Source organism: Mercurialis annua, linkage group LG2 (assembly GCF_937616625.2).
Source record: "Mercurialis annua linkage group LG2, ddMerAnnu1.2, whole genome shotgun sequence".
Classification (NCBI taxonomy): Eukaryota; Viridiplantae; Streptophyta; class Magnoliopsida; order Malpighiales; family Euphorbiaceae; genus Mercurialis; species Mercurialis annua.
Window position 1 is genome coordinate 54,656,090 of NC_065571.1, and position 23,103 is coordinate 54,679,192.

At 35.2% G+C, this 23,103-nt stretch overlaps 3 protein-coding genes across 4 annotated transcripts; all 3 read left to right on the top strand.

Annotated features, from left to right (window-relative positions):
* Positions 1–7,240: 7,240 nt before the first annotated feature.
* On the top strand, positions 7,241–9,076 carry LOC126668745 (uncharacterized). The gene is made up of 3 exons (XM_050361926.1): positions 7,241–7,546; positions 7,631–8,052; positions 8,212–9,076. The coding sequence occupies exons 1-3, from the start codon at positions 7,241–7,243 to the stop codon at positions 9,074–9,076; spliced, it is 1,593 nt and encodes a 530-aa protein (XP_050217883.1).
* Positions 9,077–10,643: 1,567 nt separating this feature from the next.
* Positions 10,644–13,534, top strand: LOC126668746 (uncharacterized). The gene is made up of 2 exons (XM_050361927.2): positions 10,644–11,270; positions 13,433–13,534. Exons 1-2 carry the CDS (start codon positions 10,644–10,646, stop codon positions 13,532–13,534), a joined length of 729 nt encoding a protein of 242 aa, XP_050217884.2.
* Positions 13,535–15,689: 2,155 nt separating this feature from the next.
* Positions 15,690–23,099, top strand: LOC126667795 (serine/threonine-protein kinase VPS15). Of its 2 annotated transcripts, XM_050360877.1 has the most exons (10): positions 15,690–16,182; positions 16,472–16,640; positions 16,732–16,892; positions 16,987–17,066; positions 17,498–17,603; positions 17,988–18,164; positions 18,243–21,389; positions 21,812–22,059; positions 22,145–22,244; positions 22,811–23,099. In XM_050360877.1, the coding sequence occupies exons 1-10, from the start codon at positions 15,910–15,912 to the stop codon at positions 22,985–22,987; spliced, it is 4,638 nt and encodes a 1,545-aa protein (XP_050216834.1). In that variant the 5' UTR covers positions 15,690–15,909; the 3' UTR covers positions 22,988–23,099. The 2 variants fall into 2 exon arrangements, with proteins under 2 accessions (XP_050216834.1, XP_055960472.1); XM_056104497.1 differs by lacking the exons at positions 15,690–16,182; positions 16,472–16,640; positions 16,987–17,066 and having other exon boundaries at positions 16,738–16,892.
* Positions 23,100–23,103: the final 4 nt, after the last annotated feature.

Here is a 23,103-nt window from a genome sequence, read left to right on the forward strand (position 1 = left end):
AGAAAATCTATTAAAATTATAAACATAGGTCACATAACCAATTTTTAAGTCCCTGAATTTTTATAATTTTAAAGTACCTACAATTTTATTTTTATAAAATGCAATAGGTCCTTATGTTCTTTTTATTGATAATTGAGGAGGCGGGAGGATGTATGAAAAGATTTACACTCACGGCCTAAGAGTATCTTTATTGCATATGCTATAATTTATACTATTTTTAACATAAAATATAGTAAAATGTTAAATATAACATGAATTTTATTTTTTCACTCCAATACACAATGCTATATTAAAATGACAAACATAAAATATTAATTAATGATCTCAATTTTTATTTAATATTTAAATCACATTAATAATTACTAATTAAATATTTTAATACAAAAATTTTAAAAATTTAAATATATATATAATAAAAAATTCAAAAAATATTACAAAATATAAATTATTTTATGTTTTTCATAAAATATACTATTAATTAATTATTTAAAATATTTTTTTAATAGTAATAATAATTTATTTATTTATTCGTATAAAAAATTATTATATTAAATAAATTTATTATTTATGATACTTTTATAATTAATTTAAATGAATAAAAAAATTTGACATATGTTAATTTAACACGAAATTTAATATACGCTAAATTTAGCATAATATATAGCATAGCAATAGAGCTGTGTAATTCATTTTAAATACTAATTTTAGCATTGTAAAATTAGTTTAGTATAAGAATGGAGATGCTCTAACAGTTTGCTGCAGCGGTTATATCATTTTTTGTTGTCAACTACTGAATGAACAAATTCTAAAACAGTGCCCTTTAATTTAATTTACTAAACCACGAGATTCTTTTCAAAGCTTGAATATTTAGCTTTTTTTGGCCTCCTGATAAATTTGGACTAAATTTGATTGAATTGTACCAAAATTAATTGCCTTGAATATGGAGGATATATACACTATTTTTTCGGACTGAAAATTTCTCAAATTTAAATTTGAGAGGGTTATGTTTACGATCTATACTATTTATTATAAAATAAACGATATAGATTATTTTAATTAAAATTATACTTTTTTAATCTACACTATTCTTTTTATAATGAACGGTGTAGATCGTGAACATAACTCTCTCAAGTTCAAAATGAACTTAAGGGAATCTCAATCCTTTTTTTCACTAATACTGCCTCTCCCGCTTCTTCCCTTGTCTTCTGATTGTCGTCGTTAGAAAAATCATTTAATAATCAAATAAATCATGAGATGATGAAAATTTTAAGAAACTGATCTTATTCATTGTCTGTTTTTTATTTTTTGATTTTGATCTGAAAATTTAAATTTAATCACGGATGAGTTCAATTGAAATTATATATATATATATATATATATATATATATATATATATATATATATATATATATAATGAATTATAAAATTAAAGATGAGATTTTAACAGTTATTAAAAATAAATTTGATTTTATTTTTTTGGAATTTTTTATATGGTTTATTATTTACATATCTTCTATTGAATTAATAAATTTAATTAAATTGAATACGAAACATATACAGTTGTAAGAAATCCTGAAACTAAATTCGATGACATGGCATGAAATAAATGATTTATGCTAACAAGCAATTTCTGATTTGCAAATCTACTTACAAAAATTATTTAATATTTTGCTAATTAAGTGCAATATTTGATCAAATTTCTCCACACACGCAAACTGATTTTTGATATTAGAAAATACAGTCATGACAGCCGATTTAAGCACCACCTGATAAATTTGACAAATTCTTCATAGAGAAAGAGACAACAAATCTTTCACAAATAAATAGTAACAAATCTTTCACACAGAAAAGACAATAGACAATAAAATAATATTTTTAAATAGTGAAACAACTACTATAGCCCATACACGATTACATTTTGAGGAAAATTAGACCAGTCACGACCAAATCCTAATCTCAGTAATACGAACACGCTTGTCCTGTTGCCAAAATATAGCAGTCTTCTTCCTCCCTTCTTCTTTATGTTTTCTTTTTTGATTTTTTTTACGCTAAAAATATTGAAAATACATAATTCTCATCACCGACAATAACAAAGGTATTTTGTATCGTAAGGCTGCCGCTAAAGCGGCAAAGGGTTGCGGATTTATGGGTTTGCTGGCGATGGCGGCGGTGGTGGGTTGTCGATTGATGGGTATGACGACGGCAGAGATGGGTTGTCAATTGCTGGGTCGGCAATGGGTTGTCGATTGTGAGATTTTCTGGCGGAGGTGCTGGCAGCGGTGGGATTTATGACAACAAAAGCAGCGGCAACTACAATAATGGGGCTAGATCCGACTGAGATTATAATTAAGACTAGTTGGAACAAATTTGTGAATTAAAAATTTGAGTTGTACCATAACTTTCCCTATGTTTCAATTTGAGATCCCAAATTTCATTTATATTAAAGAGGTACCAAACTTTTGCCCATATTTTCAATTTCGTTTCAAATTTTGTCACAACCTGAAATCTCGAGTCGAGACCGGCGCTAAGGAATGAGAATAATAATTCCAAAACCCGTAGCAAGTCTAAAAACTATTAAATCTTTTTTGCAAATATAATACACAAAAACACTACTAAAAAACTGTGTTTTACCGACGGATTATAGCGACGGATTCAAAATCCGTCATTAAATCCTTTTTACCGACGGATTTAGCGCCGGATATGAAATCCGTCGCTAATTACCGACAGATTTTAGCGACGGATTTAAATCCGTTGCTAATTTAAAAAAAATCGTAAAAATAAATTATTAAATTAAATAAATTGTTTATAAAAAAATTATTTAGGATAATAATTATTAAAGAAAAAATAATTATTATTATTTTTAATTAAATATAATAGTATTTGAATATAACATAATTATTTATGAAATATATTGAAAACTTTGCTATTTATTCATTCATAATTATTTAAAATAACTATTAATTATAAAAAATAATTATCTTAAAATGTGGGAGGAAGTATTTGTTATTTTTTTAGTTTCATTTAAATATAAATATACATATATATATATATATAACAAGAAGCTTAGCTGGTTCAGATGGAGCTATGCGCGAGAGAACTTCAAAATTAAAGAGCAATGAGTGGGAGCAATGGGAAGGATAGGTGACCTACTGGGAAGTTTGTAAAAATTGCAAGTGGGTGACGGGAGGCAATAGATGGGTAATGGAGGGCGACGGGTGGGTGACGGAGGGTGATCGATTAAATAATAATAATTTATTTTTACGATTTTTTTTTTTTATTTTTTTTTTCAGTTAGCGACGAATTTAAATCCGTCGTTAAAATCCGTCGGTAATTACCGACGCTAATTACCGACGGATTTAAATCTGTCGCTATAATCCGTCGGCAATTTCTGAAAAATCTGTCGCCAAATTTTTTGGTCCATCGCCAAAAATTTAGCAACGAGGTTTTTGCCGACGGATTTCATGCTTTTAGCGACGGAAAAATCTGTCGCTAAAAGCAAGCATTTTAGTAGTGAACTTTCATTTCGATCGGAAGCGTTTATACAAATATACATTGTCGAACAATCGACAATATAACGTTTAAAAACTGTGCTACTAGCACCTGTTTAAAACACAAACCACAATGTACAACTTACAAAGCAAATATCACGGGTATTCACCTTCTGTGTACAAAGGGGTGTGTGTGGTGTGAGAAATAAAATTTAATCCTAACCCTTTCGGGTTACTTCTTGTGGAGAGTTAAACATTTTATGGGCCTTTTCTTCTAAGAGCATATTTATTAGAGATGTTCTCTATTTGGTGATTCTCCACTAATTTTGTACTCCTTTTGATGATTATTGGATGACTCGATTCTTTCGCCCGTGGATGTATGCTTTAATGCAGAATCACGTAAATCTCTTGTGTTATTTATTATTTTGCTATATTATTGTTTGTTGACCAAATTCATTATTAAATACCTACAGAATGGTTTCGATTCCGATGCGCATACCAATCTGGTCAAGAACCGGTCACGACAATTGATATCAAAGATTCAAAAATCAGTATCAATGTTACAACATGAATTCGTAAAACGTCTCGATAATGTTTAAAATCATATTATATCGTTTCAAAAAACCCAATCTGAAAAGAAATATGTTGATACAGATGTGTTGTTGACGTAGAAAAGTTTCCATGTATGAAAAATATTTTTGAGGTTTGAACAAAATGAGAGTTTTCGCTAAATGTTTAGCCTTTTTAACCTATTATCTGTATTTTGAACTAATATTTTGCATATATGACAAATAGGTGACAATTCACGTCAGTGCATATTAGCACTATTATACCCCTTTTTTCAAGTTAGAATATTTTAAAATGATATAATTGGCTGTTATCATACGTTTTCAAAGTTTGGAGAAAACATAAATTTTCACTAATTAGTTCCCCTTTTTTAATCATTAGGCTTTTTTTTATTGGTAATTTAATTTTTTTTTCAGCACGACTTAGTTCTTTTTTTTAACAAAGGTTATATTTCATTGAATGTAATGAAAAGTACACAAATGAATAACTCCTCAACAGACTTGAGTGAGCCATTCCATAACAAAATGATGAGACCTGCAGAAGCATTCATCGATAAGGGCTCTTTTTGCCACCAAATGGGCTACCCAATTACATTTACGGTTAACATATTGAAATCTAATTTCCGAAAATCGGAAAACTAGATTGAATATGTCTTCTAAAACTACTCTGGCATCTCTGTCGTCACTAGAGGATGCATTAGTAGCATTTATCAATACTTGACAATCTCCCTCGAAGATTACTGCACTAAGTCCTGTTGATAACACCTCCTCCATTGATGTCCGAAGCGCCAAAGCCTCTATAACCAGTGGTATCACCATGCCAATAAACCGCCTAGTTCAGTTGGTTGAACCGCGCTAAAATAATGGTCATCATGTAATATAAGTGTTTTATTTGTGTTAAAAGGAAGTGTTTTATTTGGTGTTTTTTTATATTTGAATTACAATTTTATACTTTTTTGAATCTGCTTGTTTGTGATTTTAATCTTTCTTTAACAATGACCATCTTGTGCATTTGGAGAATCTAATATTCATATTTGAAAGATTAATAATGGAGTTAATTTGAACGCGCCCCACGCGCGTCCTTTCCTCTTCATCACTTCAGATGAAGCACTTGAAGCTCTTCCGGTTTAGGGAAGAGCAAAGATGCCACATGGCACACCAGTCAGTTCAATCGTTCTGCTTTACTTGGATGTTCACAAAACACTCAACCGGCTCTTCACTTACCTGCTCTTTAGTTTGCTTTTGCTTTACACATTCTCATTTATTCTGCATATTATCTGCATTCATCATGGCTTCTTCCTCTACCAACCGCTCTAAAAAATACTCCTACCCCTCTGTGGCTGAACTTACTGAGCGCACAAAAAAAATGTCTGTCTCTGAACCCATCATCACCCTCCAAGCTGATAATGAAGCAGTACCCACACGATATCAATGGACTCTTCTGGGACGCATCCTCACAAAGAAGACCTTTGAAGCTCCAGAAGTTCAACAATGGGTTCAACAGGAATGGAAACCTACAACAGGTCTATTGGTGGAACGGGTTTCCTTCAGTTTATTTTCATTCGCCTTTGAGAACAAGACTGATTATGATAAAGTGCTAGCGCAACGACCATGGAATATCCTGCACCAGCATATGGTTATTAAATAATGGCCAACTCATAAAAACATCAACCATATTCAATTCAGAACCACCATCTTCTGGGTCCAGATTCATGGCCTCCCTAGGAATCAAATTACAGCAATGAATGCTACCAAGTTAGGGGCTATGTTCCACAGGCTACTGGAAGTTGATATTGATGCAACTAACCCTATCTGGAGGCAGCAATTCTTGCGTCTTAAGGTGGAGATCCTAGCTAATAAACCATTTCCAAAGGGCATCATGACCAACCCTAATACTCCTGCTGCGGTCTGGGTTGATTTCAAATATGAAGGTTTTCCAGATACTTGCTTTTATTGTGGTCGTATGGGACATATGATTCGTGCTTGCAGGTACCGGCTGGATAATGAAGCTCAACGCATCTACATGCAACCTGGGCAACCTCTCCCATATGGGCCATTTCTAGGAACTGCTCCACTGCTTCACAGTTCTTTGGTCCGAAATAAAAGTGACTATGATGCCCATTTTCAGGCAGACACTCGCCGGCCACAGCACTGCCGTCAAGCTCCGCTACATTTGTCGGCTGAGCAGAACACTAACACCAGTCCGGCTGTCACAGCCCCTCTGCCATGCATGCCACAGTATCCATGCACAACTACCATTTCAAATGACGAGGTAGTGGAAAGCACTATGATGGTTAAGCCGCCACAAATCTTAGTGTCAGATGATTCTACAGCACTTGATGGTACACGTGACCCGACAAAAGGTAAGTACCCCGCTCTCCAAGAACCATCTTTCCAATTTACTGCAAAATCCAAAACACCTGGCATTAATACAACAGCTCCTTCAACTGCCTTACTTACCAAAGCATTACTTGACTTCTCTAAAGGCATTATCATTAACCCAATATATACAACTGTTCCCGCTACACATCCTATACTACAGAACCCACCTCCTAAACAATGTGGCCCAACTAGAAGCCCAAAACATGTTTTTCTCCCCCAGCATCTTATTCATATTCTAAGCCCACATTTGAAAGCCAAATTTCTAAATGGAGGCCCACACATTATGCTGGATGAGATAGAACAGATTAAAGTGTGTTTAGATCTCTTATACCGCAATAATCCACACTGTGCCAATGGTTCAACGGACTGCAATGCAGCCTATCAAGAGGAAATTCTCACTCTCTTCCAAGAAGCCTGCATTGATGATTATAACATGAATCCCATACTAGGCATGGCACTGAGAAACAAATACTGTCAGGGATCTTCCTCTTCTGCTGTAAAGAACCAGACCACATGGACTCGAATTGTTCGTCATGAAGCTACTACTCTTTACCAGTCTGATTCCATGGCAATGCAGGTAGTAGAGGGTAAGCGAAAGATTGATTGGGTTACACATCATGAACAAGATCATCTCAAACTCAGCAAAACAATGCACACAGCAGCGGAATTCAACTACACCTTGCCAGAATTTTTCAACTCTGCATGCCACCTTCCAGTTATTAATGAAGAATTGGAAGAACCCTTTAACACAAACAGCTTCTTCCGGGATGAGGAGACCACCCCTAATGGGTCTCCAAAGGATCCATGAAACTGATCTTCTGGAATTGTCAGGGGTTAGGGAATCCCCTAACAATCCAGCAACTAAAGACTATGTGCAAAACTGCCAATCCAGATATGGTCATATTAGTTGAAACAAAAAACAAGTTGGATAAAACCCTTACACTGACAAAGCCCTTAAAGTTCCAGAAACATTTTGTGATTGAGCCTCAAGGAAACTCGGGAGGCATGGCCCTATTTTGGAATCTGGATATTCAGGTTCAAATTCATCACTATGATACTTATTTTGTAGCTATGTCACTAATAGATCAATTTGATGTTTGTTTTGATCTAGTTAGTTGCCATCTAAACACCAAACAATCAGTGCGGGATGGGCAATTTTAATGTCTAGCTAGTTTAAAAAATAGGCTTTGTCAGTCTTTTGTTTTTGTGGGGGACTTTAATGATGTCTTAGATCAAACAGATAAGATAGGAGGTCTTCCCTTTGATCCAAACCAGCATGTAATCTTTCAAACCTTTATTTTCAATATGAATATGCATAGTTTAAGCTATTTGGGTAGTGATTATACTTGGAGCAATCGTAGAGCACATCCATACCTTATCCAAGAGAGAATTGATCGTGTTTTTGCTAGCCCAGACTGGTTACAACGCCATATTCATGCACAAGTCCAGCATTTAGATGTGATTGGATCAGATCATTGTGCCCTACTGTTTACAACGGATACAACTATACCTCAACCAAAAGGCATGTTTCACTTTGATAAACATTGGCTCAATCATCCACAACTACACCAGATCATTGAAGAAGCGTGGAAGTTCAACTCTACTGGCTCTCCAATGTATCAGCTATACCAAAAATTAAAAAATGTTCGTCATTCTCTTGTCAAGTGGAACAGTAACTCCAAAACAAATGCAAAAAGCAAAATTCAACATCTAACTCAATAACTACAAAATGCAAAATCCCAACCACCAGTGTATATTCATTGGCCCTTTATCAGACAATTGGAGCAGCAGCTATACGAGGCACGCAAACAGGAGGATGAATTTTGGAGACAGAAATCGCGGCAGATTTGGCTACAACAGGGGGATCAAAACACAAAATATTTCCATGCCAGCACCATGCAACGTAGGAGGAAAAATACTATTCTTGGTTTAAATGATTCCCATGGAAATTGGATCACACAGCCTCACATGATTCAACAACTAATACTGGAGCATTTCAAGGATCAATTTACCTCCACAATTCAAAGTACGCAAACACAGGTAAGCAATCCAGTCCCAAATAGAGTCAATTTCGATATGAATTTGGCATTATGTAGACCAGTTTCAATTCAGGAAATATCCAATGCTACATTCTCCATTAATCCTTCCAAAGCCCTAGGGAGTGACGGGTTTACCTCCTTGTTCTACCAAAATTTCTGGTATCTCATCCAAAATGACATTGTTTTATCGATTCAAAACTTCTTCCAAGGAGGTCACATATTGACTAGCTTAAACCATACAATCATTGCCCTAATCCCTAAAATCCCTAAACCTCTCATAGTCTCAGATTTTCGGCCCATAAGCCTTTGTTCAGTCTTTTACAAGATAATTTCTAAAATCATTACATCCAGACTTCAAAACATTGTGCCTGTCTTAACTTCCCAAAATCAAAATGCTTTTACAAAAGGGAGGTCCATTTCGGATAATGTCTTACTGGCTCATGAACTGATTCACTATTTGAAAACCCGACCTTCAGGAAACACCCATTTCATGGCTCTAAAATTAGATATCAGTAAAGCCTACGACCGGCTGGAGTGGCCATACATTCATTCTAGTCTTACTGCTTGGGGTTTCCACCCATCTTTATTAACTGGATCATGAAGTGTATTACATCTGTAACGTACTCAGTCCGAATTAATGGATCCTCCCACGATTTCTTTAAACCAACTCGGGGCATAAGACAAGGAGATCCAATGTCTCCTTTGATCTATGTCCTATGCTCTGAAGGTTTGACTCAGATAATCAGTTCAGCAATCTTAGACAAATCCCTCCAAGGAATTAAACTCAATTACAGATGTCCAACAATCACCCATTTGCTTTTTGCGGATGATACCATAATCTTCTCCAAGGCCACCCAACCTGCAATCTTAAACATCCAGCTTATCCTCTATACATATGCCCAACAAAGTGGTCAGTGCATAAATTACAAAAAATCTTCAGTTTTCTTCAGTGCAAATGTAGATGAGTACCAAAGACACCTATATACAGAGATGCTAGGCATTCCGCAAAATGCAATTCAGGAAAAGTACTTGGGCCTTCCTTATCAGATTCTGAGATCCAAAAATCAGACCTTCTCCCACATCATCTCTGCTATTACTTCCAAATTAGCCGGATGGAAAGAAAAATTTCTATCCTCAGCAGGGAAGGAAATTATGATTAAAGCAGTTGCAACGGCTATTCCAATTTATGGCATGATGTGCTTTAAACTTCCACAGTCTCTTTGCCATCGTATTCATCACTTAGTTAGGCAGTTCTAGTGGGGTCAGAAAGAATCTGAAAAGAAAATGTGCTGGATAGCTTGGAGTAAGATGAACCATAGAAAATGGGAAGGGGGTTTAGGGTTTAAGGATTTGCAAGCATTCAATCAAGCCCTTTTGGGTAAGCAATTCTGGAGAATTATGAAAAATCCTAACTCTTTGCTTTACAAAGTCTATCAAAGCAAGTATTTCCCTTCTTCTACAATACTTGAAGGCAGATTGTCTGGACGGCCATCATGGGGCTGGAGAAGTTTGCTTTGGGGTAGAGATCTCCTTCTGAAAGGATTGCGCTGGCAAATTAACAGTGGATCATCACTTCAATACTTTCAGGATCCCTGGATACCGGGATCATATCCCTTTCTTCCAAGACCCTTACATTTACAGACACCGCTCTCAGGAAGGATATCGGAGCTAATTAATCCGGTCACAAGAGATTGGAACTCAGCATTAATCTTGAACACATTTGTGAAAGAAGATGCTGACAGAATTCTTGCTTTACCATTACCTTACTGGCCTCATGAAGATAGACTGATTTGGAACTACAAGCCTGATGGAGAATATACAGTCAAGTCTGGATATCATATTGCTCTCAATAACGGGTTCAGAGAATATCTTCGTTGATACCCCAATTATCCAAACAGGACTGGAAATACATATGGGAGCTATCATTACTAAATAAAATCAAGATATTCATTTGGCTATGCATACATGATGGTTTGCCAACGGGAGCTGCACTCCATCAACGACTTCTACTTCCCCCAGAATGCTCTTACTGCACTGAACGTGAAACGTTAATCCACCTCCTCTTTACTTGCCCATTTGCAAAACAGATCTGGTTTAAAGGACCACTCAATTACCGATCAACTGCTGACGTCTCATCAAATTTTGCAACCCAATGGAAAAAAATTACAATGCAGCTTAAAGATCTCGACCCTTCTAACAAAGCCATAACTATTTTTGGATATTCTTTGTGGCACATCTGGAAAGCCAAGAACAACCTCATTTTCAAAGCTGATATACCCACACTTGAGGACACAATTCACAGTATTTTAAGGGACGCAGAAGAATTCCAGCAGTCCATGATAAAATCACCAATTCCTCATCCTTGTAGATCAAGCAATCACATTTATAGCACAAATATCCAAGGAATCCCGACAGGATTTATAAAGCTAAATTATGATGCTGCTGTCGATGCGCAAAAGAAAAGAGGTTTCGTTGGAATTGTGTCTAAAGACGAGCATATGTGCTTGAAAGGTAAGTTCTCGGCAGCATACAAGTTTATTTGGGACCCGGGCATTTTGGAAATGTTGGCTCTTCGAGAAGCAATGAATTGGGCAATTTCTAAAGGTTGGAAAAATACAATCTTCGAAGGTGATGCTCTCCAAATTACCACTATCATAAAATCTCAAAAATGCTCCATAGCAAGTATTCAAGGTGTTTGTGCAGATATCTGGCATCTCCAAAATTCCTTCGATAATATTGTCTTCCAATCAGTACCTCGACAACAAAACATAGAAGCGCATAATTGGGTGCAGCAGGTTAAACGTTGTATCCTTCCTTAGTTATGTTTCTTTGTTTAATATTTTGTATTGTACTTTGTACGGTCTTTCAGATAATATATCTCCGTTAAAAAAAAAAACAATGACCATCTTTTATTTTTAGTCGTTGTTGTAGCAAAAGTTTAATTAACGAAGATGAATTAAAAAATTTGGATTTATGAACATAGAAAAATACAAATTTGTTGTAATTTTTTTGAAATATGTTGCAAAATATTTCCCGGAGTTTAAAAATAAGCTTAATTATTATTTGTTTGATTTGTGTTCGCGTGTATGGTTGCTATTGGCTATAAAATCTATTTTTAACTATTTTTTGATCAGATTAAAATTTCTTTATACGAATTTGAATATAAAATAATATTTTAATATTATAAAAATTGATATCAATGCTGATTAAGTGTGAATTTTATATGGCCAAACGCATATTTAAGTCCCTGCATTATCACTTTTTTCCAGATTGAGTCCCTACACTAAAAAAGTGTAATATTCTTCCCTACACTATCAGGAATGTTTAATGCAAGTCCCTCCGTTAAATATCGTTAGCTCGTGTGTTACACGCATAGCTTGGTGAGAAAGGAAATAAAAAGCAGGTGATGACTAGGACATGTTAACTCAGCCAAATACATATTTGAGTCCCTACACTATAATTCTTTTTCAGATTGAGTCCCTGCATTACAATTTTTTTCCAGATTGGGTCCATGCACTCAAAAACTTAAAATTCTTCCCTACATTATCAGGAATTTTTAATTTAAATCCCTATATTATATTTCATTGGCTTGTGTCTTACGCATATGGCTAATTAAACACTGCGTTAAATTTTTTATTTTATTTTTAAAAAGTTTGGATAAGTCCACGTGATCCAAAATTCGAATATTTAACCATTTATAGTTTAAAACGAGTCTAACTTAGAAAAATTATTTTAATTGAATATGTTTATTTTAATTATTATAAAATTATTCTAAATGAATGCTTATTATTTTAGTGTAATGAAATAAAAATTATATTAATAAAAAATAATAAATTTTTAGCAAGGTACAAAAGGATAATGTAAAAAAAATCACGAACTTTACATATTTTTTTCATTTTAATCATATAGTTCATTTTCATGCACAAACTACCATTTTTTTTCAAATTCATACACGGTGCTGAGATGTCACGGCTCTATTGGTGTAATTCGTTGAGTTGGATGTCATTTTACACCAATGAATGGCTGTCACCTCAGCACTGCGTATGAATTTCCAAAAAAATGGTAGTTTGTGCATGAAAATATGACAAAATATAAATTGTGTGATTAAAATGAAAAAACATGTAAAAAATTGTGATTTTTTTTTGACATTAACCCAAGTATAAATAAACAACATACTAAATAACTTTGAATAAATTTTTAATAATAAAATAAATTTAAAAAATAAAATGAAAATCGTCATTTATTTCTAATAATTTTATAGTAACCAAACTTGTTCCATAGTTGTGAATTTAATAATTTATTTTATCAAATAAATTTTTATTACCTTTCTATTGATTTAAATTATTTAATAATTTTTTAAAAATTTAAGCCTAATATATATAAATTCATACCCACAATAATGATTATTAATAATGGCAACGTACAAATAAAAAAATTGTTAAATTTCAAAGTAAAATATTGGCCAAACACATATTTGAGTCCTTACATTATAATTTTTTTAAAATTGAGTCCCTACACTCAAAATTATAAAATTCTTCCCTGCATTGTCAAGAAAGTTTAATGTAAGTCCCTACGTTACATTCCGTTTGCCTTCCGTTAACTCGCAGTGTTAGAGGGACTTGCATTAAACATTCCTGATAGTGTAGGGAAGAAAATTACACTTTTTTAATGTAGGGACCCAGTCTGAAAAAAAGTGATAGTGCAGGGATCCAAATATGCGTTTAGCCATTTTATATCGAACGATTTTATATAGATGGAATTTTATTTTAAACTAAAAACATTTTAATTTTTCTAAAAAATTCATTAAGAGATAGTTTAATATTTATATTTTGTAATGTAATCTCATGTAATACTTGATTAATACAACACATTATTTATTTATTTCATTTTTCTTTTGAAGGTTTTGTTTCAAATTGCTATTTTCTTTTTTTTTAATTATAAAACGTAAATTTCCCAGCAAAGCGAGGGCATAAGATTAGTACCATCGAAAACAGATCAAGGGCGTGACCACGGGATAGTGCCTACGCTACACTCTACCCGATACAACCCTCCCTCATGAGAAAATAACATTGTCACGTGCTTCGCTCTTATCCGATCGCAACCCATCAAATCGCATATTTACACGTCTATATAAGGTCATCAGCCAAACAGTAAACAAAAACCCAAAGTTTCACCTACATAATAAAACCCTAATCTCTGAATTTTTTTCTTCATCCCTAATCACAGCAACAGAGACACAATGAAGAATTCCGGCAAAACTTTCAGGAAAAACGCCGCCATCATCAAGTCCGATGAGAGGAGTGACAGGAAATCATCGACGGGAATGAACGGAATGCCGAAGAAAGGAGGCTTGGGCGGCAAATACACTTGGTATGGTGATCGATGTTCCTTAGCTGAGGCTGGATTTGAGAGAGATATTGTTGATGTGAAGGACCCTAACTTCATAGATCCAGAAGATATCAGCAAGTCCGACTGATTATTGCGATGATTTTGCGATCGATCTCGATCTAATGTTTGAGTTCTTTTTTTCTTTCAAGTTTGATTGTGAATATTCTAGTTTGATGTGGAAATATTTTGCTGGTGCAGTAGCCAGTAGGTTATTATAAATTTACAATGATAAATATCGAATGTTATGTTTTCTTTTTTTATCATGCGAATGTTATGCTGTTATGTGAATTTTGCAGGATGGTTTAATTCTACAAAATATGTGATGAAATTGTGATGATGGTGATGGCATAGTTTGTTTCTGCTGATAGAGTAATCCTTGCTTGTTTTAATTTTTGTTTGTTTTTATATTTCCAGCAAAGGTTTTAGTACTTTTAGGATGATTAAGGTTTTTATATTAGGGTTTTATTTAAGTAAAACTGTTCCTATAATTTCATCAAAAATTCAGGAACTCTTTGTTTAAAGTTTAGGTAGTTAATCGTATTTGAGTTTTTTCAAACTCCCAAATTTATTTATATTGTTTTGGTTTAGTTAGTTATTGTGAATTACTAATCTGAATTGAATCTAAAACATCCCATGATTAATTTTAATTATCAGTTTTCAGTTGTATTTAAAGTCTCTTTATAAATTTGTATGATTAAACAAGCTTATTTACACATACCGTCTTTAATTTTAGAAGTGGATAATAAAGTGGTGGTAGAAATGATAAAGAATGGTCGAGAGGCAGCTGCTTATTCTACTAATATTTTTGCATCTACTCGTGCTTTGATTTATAGAGACTAGGAGGTGATTATATCTCATATTTTTAGGGAAATTAATTTTGTGGCGGATCATTTAGCGACTATAAATAATGATTATTTGATTGGGTATACGGCCCGCGAAGTCCCTCCGGCTAGCGTGATTCCTTGGCTAATGCATGATATGTATGGAACTTTCTACATTAGGAAAATTATGTTAAATTTAGATGGTACTATTTAATCAGAAACATTGATGTTCAAAACTCATACTCCCTCCGTCCCAATAGAGTTGTCCACTTTGTCTTTATCACACAGTTTAAGAAAAGCAATTATTGTGCATGAGTTTTATAAAAAAATTATTATTTTTCTTATCATACCCCTATTTAATATAAGGTCTACTTACAATTTACTTACAATTTACTTTCAATTTATTCATTAGTGGATTTTAAATAGGGGTAATAAAGTAAAATTGAATGTAAAAGTTAGTTACTTTTTGAAAGTGGACAATAGTTTTGGGACAAAAAAATTTCTCAAAGTGGACAACTCTATTGGGACGGAGGGAGTATTAGTTTTTACAATTATTGGTCTATGAAAATATTATTGATAATCTCATTAATCAAAAACATTTTCCAAGACCCTTTTTAATAAAACAAAAGGTAAATCAGACCTTCGAATTTATATCTAAGAATTAGATAAATCACTTTTAACTTTTTATAGTTAATTAGATCTTCAAACTTGTGTTTAGATCAAATAAATCACTTTACTCAATTAGATCCCCGTGTTTCGGGGTCAAAAAAGTTACGCGTTTGAAGTATACAAAATAAGGGTTACTTGACATAAATTAAAAGAATTTAGAATTTGATTGAATAAAAAAATTAAAAATGACTTATATTATATGACTCTAAAACACAAATTTGAATAAAATTGACTTATTTGACATCCATACACAAGTTCAAGGGTCAGACTAACCCTTTACTCCCTTTTAAACCTTTCACAGTTCTTCTCTAGTTTTTTTTTCTCCCTTTCATCACTAAACGACGACAGATCATCGAATCCAAAGCCAAGAAGTCAAGCAAAACGCAAGAAGAAAACGTTTCGAAACACATCACACAAATTAAAAAAAACCAATCGCATAACTCCTCCGTCCGCCTCCGCCTCCTCGGTGCTTCAAAACAAAAACACAAACCAAAATTCAAAAATCACAGTAAATCAAATTAAAAAAAGAAGAAGCCACAAATGCACGACAACAACAATGGGCAACAAGATCGCGAGGACAACACAAGTATCCGCGACAGAGTATTACCTCCACGATTTACCTTCGTCGTATAATCTAGTCTTCAAAGAAGCTCTAGGCCGCGGCCGTTTCTTCAAGTCAATTCTATGCAAACACGACGAAGGTTTAGTCATCGTCAAAGTCTATTTCAAGCGCGGTGATCCTATCAATCTCCGAGAGTACGAGCGCCGTCTCGAACACATTAAAGAAACTTTCCTCGCCCTTGACCATCCTCACGTCTGGCCCTTTCAGGTCAGAAAATTAATCAAAATCCAGCTCCGCTACTTAAATTAATTATAATTCAATTAAGTACAATTGAACTGAATTTTTGTTATGTCGTTAGTATTATATATTGCTTTGACAAGTGATTAATCTAAAATTCAGCTCGGTTACTTAAATTTTGCTTGCTTACTATGCCTATTAATTGAATTGTAGAGTTCGATTGAACTGAATTTTTGTTATTTGAAATTTGATTTAATTGAAGTGTTTTGATAGTGTTGTGTGATGTTTTTGACAAGTTATTATATTGTTTATGTTCCAGTTCTGGCAAGAAACTGATAAGGCAGCTTATTTAGTGAGGCAATTTTTTTTCAATAATCTTCATGACCGTTTGAGTACTCGGCCGTTTCTTAGTTTGGTGGAGAAGAAGTGGTTGGCTTTTCAGCTACTTCTTACTTTGAAACAGTGTCATGAGAAGGGTATTTGTCATGGTAAGTTAAGTTTTTAGGCGGTGATAGTAGTATTTTTATACACTAAAAATGGCTATGCTTCATTCATTCAAAATTTGCGTTTCCTGTATAGGCGATATAAAGTGTGAGAATGTGCTTGTGACTTCTTGGAATTGGCTCTATCTTGCTGACTTTGCGTCGTTTAAACCAACTTACATTCCCTACGATGACCCTTCCGATTTTTCTTTCTTCTTCGACACGGGTGGGAGAAGGCTATGCTATCTTGCACCTGAGGTTTGCCTTTATCCCCTATGTATTCTCTCCCTTTTTTATGTTTTAATTGCTAAATAAAATTCTGCATTATATGATACAAGTCCTTGTGCTTCAGAGATTTTATGAGCACGGAGGTGAGATGCAAGTTTCTCATGATGCACCATTAAAGCCATCCATGGACATTTTTGCCGTAGGGTGAGCATTTGGAGATACTTAAACTTTTATCTCATTATAATTTTGGGTCTCAATAGACAAGCTGATTGTGCTGAAGTGATATTGATGATCTTTGTGCTTAATTTCTATTGTTCTAATCACAATAAAGGATTCCTGTCGTTTGTAAACAAAGTAGGTCTTGTTTTTGGTTTTGCTTATTGCTGCTTGTGTCATTCTTCAGAAACTAAAAGCAAAAGTTCTTTTTTATATAAAATTTCATGAAGATGCCTGGCTAGCTTGGCTAGTAAACTTTCAATTAGAAGTCATTTCAATTTTCATATAGGAATCTGTGACTTTCTTTACTTAAATCTTATACAGTTAAATCTGTTAGTTCAGGCAATGGTTTTCTATATTTTGTGAATTATGATACAGTATGATGCATCAATTGCTTATGTTGCATTGGTGTTATGCAGGTGTGTTATTGCAGAGCTTTTCCTTGAGGGTCAGCAACTGTTTGAGCTCTCCCAGCTTCTTGCTTACCGTAGGGGGCAGTATGATCCTAGCCAACATCTTGAAAAGGTTCTTCTCTCCATCTTTCTCATTCTTCCGTCCTATATAATCGCCATCGATTTATATTTTTGTTGTGAATTAATTACTCTGAATAAGTTTGATTCCTTAACCAAAGGGGTGAAAATGAAAAGAAAGTCTAATCTCAACACGAGTTCTTGGATTTTCTCGTATAATTATAACATAATATGCATATTGAAAATTTAGCATGCTATATTTCTTCATCCCTCCTAGCCCTCAGACTTTTACCCTTTGCCTTTTCTCTTTTGTTATGCTTTCTTTAGGTCGTTCATTACAGTGTGTCCTAACATGATTATATATTTTTTGTTTATTTGCATGTTTATGTTAGCTCTTGCTTGTTTATATTTTGTCAATCTATTTGCTCCGTAAATGCAGGTACCGGATATTGGGATCCGCAAGATGATTCTTCATATGATTCAATTGGAACCAGAGGTGCGGCATTCTGCTGAAAGCTACCTGCAAAGTTATGCATCTGTCGTGTTTCCTACCTATTTCTCGCCCTTTTTGCATAATTTGTACTGCTGCTGGAATCCTCTTAACTCCGATATGAGGGTAAGCAATTCTATATAAGCTAGATTACTTTGGATTTTGGTGTTGCAAGTCACATATATTCGCTGCTGTCTTATTTAGGTTGCAATGTGCCAAAGTGTTTTCCATGAAATACTTAAACAAATGATGAGCAGTAAGATAGGTGAGGAGGCAACTCGCGGACTCTGCTCATCTGTGAATGGCATGAGTGGTAAAGAGTTAGAGGAGATTGTTGAGCAACAAAACATTGATGTGACTAAGGGCTCAGTGAAGAGAGAAAAGACAGAAAAGGGTTCCGTTCGTGATCAATGTAAGCTTCTTGGTGATATTAATACCCTGCTTGGGGATGTCAAACAAAGCAATGACTATTGTGCCATGAAGCTGACACCCGAAAATGCACCCAATTCTGCATTCTCCCAGGACATCGAGCAATGCGGCATGCAATCACCTGGCGAGCTTCTTCAGGCTATTTCTAATGCATTTAGGAAAAATGATCACCCCTTTCTGAAAAAAATCACCATGGATGATTTGAATTCATTAATGTCGGAGTACGACAGTCAATCAGATACATTTGGCATGCCCTTTTTACCAATACCTGAAGATAACATGAAATGTGAAGGTATGGTTCTGATTGCCTCACTGCTCTGTTCCTGCATACGCAATGTCAAGTTGCCTCACTTAAGAAGGGGGGGTATACTTTTGCTGAAGTCTTCTTCACTTTATATTGATGATGAAGACCGGTTGCAGAGAGTACTGCCATATGTTATAGCCATGCTTTCTGATCCAGCAGCAATAGTGCGTTCGGCTGCACTGGAGACTTTATGTGACATCTTGCCTTTAGTTCGAGATTTTACTCCTAGTGATGCAAAGATTTTTCCTGAATATATTCTTCCAATGCTTTCCATGCTGCCTGATGATCCTGAGGAAAGTGTGAGAATATGTTATGCTAGCAATATAGCTAAACTGGCACTAACTTCTTATGGTTTCTTGATTCACTCAATTAGCTTGAGTGAGGCTGGTGTACTTGATGAAGTGACTTCAGCACGGAAGTCATCGTCATTATCCAGTGATTCATCGGGACAGCTGCAGAGGGTAAAAAATGATTCACAGCTTGCACAGTTGAAGAAAGCCATTGCTGAGGTCGTCCAAGAACTTGTTATGGGCCCAAAACAAACTCCAAATATCAGGAGAGCCCTCCTCCATGACATTGGGAACTTATGCTGCTTCTTTGGACAGAGACAGAGTAATGAATTTCTATTACCCATCCTTCCTGCATTTCTCAATGATAGAGATGAACAGCTGAGGGCATTATTCTATGAAAAGATTGTTTTTGTCTGCTTCTTTGTGGGTCAGAGAAGTGTGGAGGAGTATCTTCTACCTTACATTGAGCAGGCTTTAAGTGATCAAACAGAGGCAGCTGTTGTTAATGCATTGGACTGTTTGTCTATCCTCTGTAAACGTGGCTTCTTGCGCAAGAGAATACTGCTTGAAATGATAGAACATGCCTTCCCACTGCTATGCTATCCAAGTCAATGGGTTAGAAGGTCAGCTGTTGCTTTCATAGCAGCCAGCAGTGAGAGCTTAGGTGCAGTGGATTCATATGTCTTCCTTGCACCAGTTATACGCCCTTTCCTTCGCAGACAACCGGCTTCCCTAGCTTCTAAGAAGTCTCTATTTTCTTGTCTGAAGCCTCCTGTCTCAAGACAGGTGTTTTCCCAAGTCTTAGAAAAAGCTAGAAGTTCAGACATGTTGGAGAGACAGAGAAAAATATGGTACAATTCATCAGCGCAGTCCAAACAGTGGGAAACTGCTGATGTGTTACAAGCAGAGAATGTGGAACCAAATTCAACAAAGAGTTGGTCTGATAACAAATCAAGTCCCGAGACTCAATGGTGTGATGATAATTCATTTGAGCAGCCGGAGGATGAAGAGGCAAAGTTGAGAGCTCTGGGCTTTAGAAGCAATGCTTCTAGCATGGGTGATGTCCGTGATCCCTTTTGCTCAGAAAAGTTGCAATCGTCAGGCTATGTTTCTTCACAGGTTAGTGGAACAAATAGCTTCACACGTGATAAATCCTCAGAAATACCTTTGTACTCCTTTAGCATGGACAAGCGAGCAGCCAAAATTCCTCCTGCTGCTTCTGATTCTTCATTGCGAATGAACTCCTTAGGAATTGGTTCGTCGTACATGCCATGGATGGACCCAGTAAATAAATCATTCAGCTTGGCTAGTTCTGTTCCTGCTCCTAAGTTGGTTTCAGGTTCATTCAGCATCAGTAATGGGTCTAAACAGTTCTACCGGGTAGTGCATGAACCTGAAAGCCGGGAAAACGATCAAACAACTTATGCTAATACTAATAGTAAATTTCAAGAGATGGGATTATCTGGTGGAATCAAGGGAAGCTCCCTTGCTGTGGAAGATGCTTCTGCTCCGACTGATCTAGCAGGATTACCATCCTTTGCTCGGGCCGCATCTGTTCCTGATTCAGGTTGGAGACCTCGTGGGGTTTTGGTAGCGCATCTGCAGGAGCATCGTTCTGCTGTGAATGATATTGCAATTTCGAATGATCATAGCCTTTTTGTGAGCGCGTCTGATGATTCAACTGTGAAGGTATGGGATTCAAGAAAATTGGAAAAAGATATCTCCTTTAGATCGAGACTGACTTATCACCTCGAAGGAAGCCGAGCACTTTGCAGTGTAATGCTTCGTAACTCATCTCAAGTTGTTGTTGGAGGATGTGATGGCGTTATGCATGTATTTTCTGTTGATCACATATCCAGGGGCCTTGGAAATGTTGTGGAAAAATATTCAGGTATTGCTGATATAAAAAAGAAGGATGTTAAAGAAGGTGCAATACTTAGCCTTTTGAACTATACTGCTGATAGTACTGCTAGTCAGATTGTTATGTATAGCACTCAAAACTGTGGAATCCATCTCTGGGATATTAGAGCAAATGTGAATGCGTGGACATTAAAAGCTATTCCTGAGGAGGGCTATGTCTCCTCTCTTGTAACAGGACCCTCTGGAAATTGGTTTGTCTCAGGGTCTTCTAGGGGTGTGCTTACCCTTTGGGATCTACGGTTCCTTATACCCGTCAACTCTTGGCAGTATTCTCTTGTTTGCCCAATAGAGAAGATGTGCCTTTTTGTCAACAATCCAGATTCTGCAGCAAAAAAACCCCATATATATGTAGCTGCAGGTTGCAATGAAGTCTCTTTATGGAATGCTGAGGATGGGAGATGTGAGCAGGTATAAGCAATTCTTTTAGTGCACATTATATACAGTATTGATTGGATGATACTTATAAGCAAAGTTTATACAATAGAAGATTAGAAAAAAATTGAAATCTTATATATTGCTTCACGTGTTTTGATGGTGAATCAAAAAATTGGTTTTATTATTTGAATGTAGAAGCTTAGTGGTTTTAGTTTCATATATTTCATTAATGCAGTATTTGTTTGTTTTCTCACTGTTAAAACTCGAATACTTGTATGATTGTATCAGTACATCATTTTTTTAATTCATCTATGCATCGTCTCTCCCCTCTAGCCGGTTCTTTATGTACATATAGCTAAACAAAATACTTGAGCTGCCTGTCTTCTTATTTTGTTAAGAATTTATTATTTTCCAAATAGTTAATCTGATATATCAAGGTACCATTTTTCTTCCAGGTATTCAAGCCACGGAATTATGATAATGATGCTGAAGTGTCTAATATGCCATGGGCCTTGGCTGAACCATCTGACAAAGCAAATTGTAGACCAGATACAAGGCGTAATGTCAATCCAAAATATAGAGTTGATGAGCTGAATGACCCTCCTCCTCGTCACCCTGGTATTCGTTCAATGCTTCCTTTACCTGGGGGTGATTTGTTAACTGGAGGCACCGACTTGAAGATACGTCGGTGGGACTATTCCAGGTGGCCTATTGTCCCTTTTCTGTCTCTTTCACACCTACTATTAATCTGATTGCACATAACTGACCTTGGTTCTTCATTGTTGCAGCCCTAGTCGAAGTTACTGTATCTGTGGGCCAAATTTGAATGGAGTTGGAAATGATGATTTGTATAAAGAAAGAAAAATTTCTGGGGTAAAGATTGTGCAGGTATGTTAAAATTTCTAGTTTATTTCCATAGAGTTCCTCTGAATTTTAAGCTTTCTTAGTTCAGGTATTGTTTTACATTTGTCTTCCTTTTGTATAAATAGTCATCTTACCTTTCCAATGATCGGTATTATTTCTTTTAAAATGATTGGATCAGGAGGTCCATAATAATTTCTGTAGAAATTGTGCTGGAGGTAGTTTTGGGTTGATGTTGTCACTGAAAATGACTCGATATCGTTAGAAACACTTCATAGTTTCTATCTTTGCTAATTAGTTTACAAATTGCTCGAGCATCCAATCTTCATATTCATCCGATTGCATGGGTATCACTTATTTCAACTTGAAACTGACTGGAGATGAATTCTGTACACCGTTTACTATTACATCATATTTTAAAATAGTTCATTTTAAATAGATTGTCAGTCACTTGTTTTTGCTTCTAAATTCAAAAAATTTATTCTTAGAAGTGTTTGACGATACTGCTACACGAATAAATACTTCTTCAAATTTCCTCGCTAATCATGTCAAGCGTATAATGCCTCAATTGTTTTTTCTTTTGTTACGAATAGGAGGCAAAAGGGTGTATTCCAAGTAATAAACTGACTGCAAAGGCAGTTATTGCAGCTGCTGCTACGGATTCTGCTGGCTGCCATCGAGATTCCATCCTCTCTTTGGCTTCAGTGAAGTTGAATCAGAGACTTCTTATTTCAAGCAGTAGAGATGGGGCTATCAAGGTCTGGAAGTAAATAATCTAAAGCATACAAGTTACTTATTGTACATATGATGCTAATGCTAGTTACATTGTATATATATTAAATTAAGACTAGGAAATTCAATTCTCAATTTTACGCTGATTAATATC